Source organism: Nicotiana attenuata, unplaced genomic scaffold (genome assembly GCF_001879085.1).
Source record: "Nicotiana attenuata strain UT unplaced genomic scaffold, NIATTr2, whole genome shotgun sequence".
In the NCBI taxonomy this organism is placed as follows: domain Eukaryota; kingdom Viridiplantae; phylum Streptophyta; class Magnoliopsida; order Solanales; family Solanaceae; genus Nicotiana; species Nicotiana attenuata.
The window spans coordinates 79,361-83,581 of NW_017674826.1; the positions used below are offsets into that span (position 1 = coordinate 79,361).

At 38.9% G+C, this 4,221-nt stretch overlaps 1 protein-coding gene across 1 annotated transcript; it reads left to right on the top strand.

Moving 5' to 3' along the window:
* Positions 1–1,691: 1,691 nt before the first annotated feature.
* LOC109219324 (dimethylallylcistransferase, chloroplastic-like) lies at positions 1,692–2,981 on the top strand. Its single transcript, XM_019383757.1, has 3 exons — positions 1,692–2,184; positions 2,291–2,346; positions 2,418–2,981. The coding sequence occupies exons 1-3, from the start codon at positions 1,756–1,758 to the stop codon at positions 2,863–2,865; spliced, it is 933 nt and encodes a 310-aa protein (XP_019239302.1). The 5' UTR covers positions 1,692–1,755; the 3' UTR covers positions 2,866–2,981.
* Positions 2,982–4,221: the final 1,240 nt, after the last annotated feature.

Sequence of the window (4,221 nt, forward strand, 5' to 3'; positions counted from 1 at the left end):
GGAGACGTTACCTGTCTTTGTAACTTTTTGATTCTTTCGAGGAAGGTCTCTTATTATATAAAGGAGACCTTCACATTGTAAAGGGGGGATTCTGATCTAATACAACTCTCTCATTTTCTGGCTTTCTCTCTCTATCTCTACCTCAAACGAACATATCTTATTGAGTTCATATTATCACTTTGTAATACCAGATCTACGACAATAATATCATCTTTGCATCTCTAGGTTTATTATATTTGATTACGATTTACCCTTTTCTTACTTTTGATTGTTTTCTAGCTTACAAAGTATATTGTTAACTTTTGAGCCAAACAATTTGGCGCCGTCCGTGGGGATTTCGAGAATCAAAACCATAGTATCCACCTAGAGATCAACCAACTACCACTCTCTACACCACACAAAAACAGAAAATGGCCGAAAATAATACAAGATCGAAAGCTATATTGGGTGTCACTACCAATCTCCTTGGCCCTCTCAACGAGGCCAGTGACGATGGCATCCTGAATGCAACCCCTAGCATCACACCGGGTGCAGAGATCTCACCTTTCCCATCCGAAGGTCTGACGATCTTGCACGAAAAAGGAGCTTCCACATCTGCGGCTACGGAAGCACCCTCAGCGGTCAAGGAGCTACTGGAAAGATGGCTAACAAGCACTCTAAGTGGCTTGGTTGAGAGGTCACCACAAAGTAACATCGGGTGTACACCAACGGTAGGTACCACTGCTGCCGTGGGTGAACCGGAAGTTGCACTAGCGAATAACAAACCCATCGAGACACAGACCAACGATAGCACGCTAACAGCCATCCTAAAGAAGATGGAAGAAATGGAAAATGAAAACAAGGCGCTCCGCGGTCAGATGAAGGAATATCAGGAGAGGGTCGACAAGATCCCCAGTGCTCCCAAGTTGCTACCAAAACGCGACGTGGGAAGGTTCGTTGAACAACCATACACTGAAGAAGCTGCCCCTCACTCCACCCCAAAAACCTTCAAGGTGCCACCCTACTTGAGGGTATATGACGGAACCACAGATCCCGAGGATCATCTAATCCACTACGTCACCGCTGTGAAGGGCAACGACCTATCGAAAGAACAGGTACCGTCGGTACTGCTGAAAAAGTTTGGCGAGACATTGACAGTAGGGGCCTTAACATGGTACTCTCAGCTACCGGCTAAGGCAATATCAACGTTCGAGGAAATGGCGGATAAGTTCGTCACAGCCCATGCAGGCGCGAAGAAAGCGGTGGCCAGGGTCAACGACATCTTCGCCGTCAGGCAAACCACAGGAGAGGAACTCAGGGACTTCCTGGCAAGGTTTAACAGGGTAAGGATGAGTCTACCAAACGTATCGGAAGGTATGGCAGTCGCCGCTTTCCAGACGGGCTAAGCAGAGATGGTTCGAGGGCAACCAAGAGCTGCTGAGCCGCCTCATGAAATATCCCCCTACCANTGATGTAAAGTAACAATCAATTAATAAAAAGTTAGATGGCAATCTTTGAATAATATTAAATAGAATCGTAAGAACACGTTTACCAAATGTTAAGAGATAGTACTCTAGTTTTTATATGCCCAATGAGGAATATAGTATAGTATCCTAAGTAGAGTACAGGATGCCATCATGTGTTTTAACCCACATCACATGCATGCCTATTTAAGCAGCGAAGATTAGTTTCCTTTATCAGTAGTACTAGATTGCTGCCTGCTTTCCTTTGTAAACTTAATTCACTTTAGTGTACAACTAACTAAGGTTGAGGAAAATGAGCACTTTGTTAGCGTTCCAAGCTCAGCTCCTTATCCCATCCAAGACCTCTAATAAGTTGGGTCTTGGATCATCATCTCCATCTCCATTGAATTCATCATTATCTGCGCGTGGCTGTTTCTGCAAGATTTCAAACTCACTCAGCCAACTATTTGAGGATGATCGTCGTCGTATCCAACTAATTGATGATGATCGTCGTCGTATCCAACTAATAGATGATCCAGCTGATCAGCTAAATATCCCTAAACATGTTGCTTTAATAATGGACGGAAACAGGAGATGGGCTAAGGCTAGAGGCTTACCTGTGCAAGAGGGTCACAAGTTAATTACTCAAAAATTGAAAGAGATTTGTAACATTTCTTCCAAACTGGGAATACAAGCTATCACTGCTTTTGCTTTCTCTACTGAAAATTGGAGTCGTTCCAAGGTACGCATCCTACGTTAAATGGAAACTCCAAAGTTTAACCTCATTACTATTTTGTTGGCCTTATTGGAATTTCAGAATTTTTTTTTCCGTTATTTATTTTGAGCAGGAGGAGGTTGATTTCTTGATGCAACTGTTCGAAGAGTTCTTTGAAGAATTTATGAGGTAATTGTTTGGTCTAATATTTACACATACATACAAATATTTTCAATATTCTCATTACTTAAAATCAACAGGGTCGGGGTACGAGTGTCTGCTATTGGAGACAGATCCAAACTTCCCATCACTTTACAAAAATGCATAGAATTGACAGAGGAGATCACAAAAGCCAATGCAGGACTTCATCTTATGATAGCAGTAAACTATGGAGGACATTATGACATGTTACAAGCAACTAAGAGCATCGCCAATAAAGTAAAGAACGGTCTTCTACAGTTAGAGGATATCGACAATACATTATTTGAGCAAGAACTAGCTACCAAGTGTACTAAGTTTGCTAAACCTGATTTACTTATAAGGACTGGTGGAGAACAGAGAATCAGTAACTTCTTATTGTGGCAGCTCGCTTACTCTGAATTGTACTTCACAAAGACACTATTTCCAGACTTTGGAGAAGAAGCTCTCAAGGAGGCCATACTTTCTTTTCAAAGAAGACACAGACGTTTTGGTGGACACACATATTGAAACATTATTATTCCTTTCCGTCCTTCTATCTCAGCTTATTTTGTGTGTTTTAGCATTTCGTGATAATAAATGATTTCTTTATGCAGCATGTTTATGAAGCAATTTGTTTGATTAATTTAAAAGGTTAAAAAGAAAGGGAAAAAAGAGGACTGATCTAAAATAGAATGATATACTATATATTGATCGGCTGTAATATGTATGTTCATGGAGAGGACTGCACGCGCTCCTCAATTGCATGATATTTCCTAGTGATCACGCTCAACTACACCCGTTAAAAAGGTAATCGGTCGCTACCACAGAGTCATAGACAGCATTATTGTTGAATGTTAATGGACTTCTTACCCAATTTCTAAAGCAAACAAAACTAACGGGATGACTAATAGTCTTTCTCTTTTAGTTTCTGTCTTTGTGACATTACTATTTCATGTTTACGTAATTAAAATTATATGTATAACTTTAGCTCAATAGAAATAAAATTAGTATTTTTATTAAAAAATTCCTTTTGGCCTTGAAGATTATTTATTTTTCCATGAACAATATATGGTTTTCTGATATTTGTGTTATATTTAATTGTTGTTAAACTTTAGAAGAGTAGAGAATCTTTTAATGGGGAAAGGAACAACTCCAAATATGCCCTTGAACTATGCGAATTGAGCGGATTTACTCATGGTTAATACTTTGGCACAAACATGAATGTCATTTAATACTTGCTCCAAATATGCGTTTATTTTAGATGGTCCGTATGGAGGGCATATTTGGTCCCACATGCATTTGAAGGCATATATGGCCCATTAAATTTCTTAAGTTTTTATGTTGTTGAGTTATTCTTGTTTATTCATGACAATTTAATGGAAGTTTATAATGATAAAATCCCCCTCAGATCGATTGCTTTCTTTCTATAACTATTAAATACAAATAAAGAGCAGCAAATTATTGAAAAACCTAAACCACATGTTGGAATACCTCAATAAAATCTCCACGGCCTCATATGGCCAACGACTAAATAGCCACTCTCGGCATCACTACAATAAAAACTAATACAATAGACAAGTCTAGCCACCATAGGTAATAAGAAAATATATTGCACCAATCAATTGTGTTGAATCTCAACTCAATAGGAAAAAATAAATTACTTACTCGCTCTGTACAAATAAAACATGATGCACTTTGCTTAGGAACAAAGATAAGCATGATTTAGGAACAAAGAGAAATAAAGTGTACAAAAGCTTAAACCATTCATTGAAGCGAAACCTCTCAAAATTGGCCGGCCACTATATTTGTTTCTCTCTAACAAAAAGATTTAGGTTTTTCTACAATTTGCTTCTCTTTGTTCGTGTACTTAAGATTTACAGAAGG

What these genes read in the sequence shown, in the direction of transcription:
- LOC109219324 (XM_019383757.1), top strand. Translation starts at nt 1,756, where the DNA reads ATGAGCACTTTGTTAGCGTTCCAAGCTCAGCTCCTTATCCCATCCAAG. An exon ending in AAAATTGGAGTCGTTCCAAG is followed by an intron (nt 2,185 to 2,290) that starts GTACGCATCCTA and finishes TATTTTGAGCAG; the next exon opens with GAGGAGGTTGATTTCTTGAT. An exon ending in TTCTTTGAAGAATTTATGAG is followed by an intron (nt 2,347 to 2,417) that starts GTAATTGTTTGG and finishes TAAAATCAACAG; the next exon opens with GGTCGGGGTACGAGTGTCTG.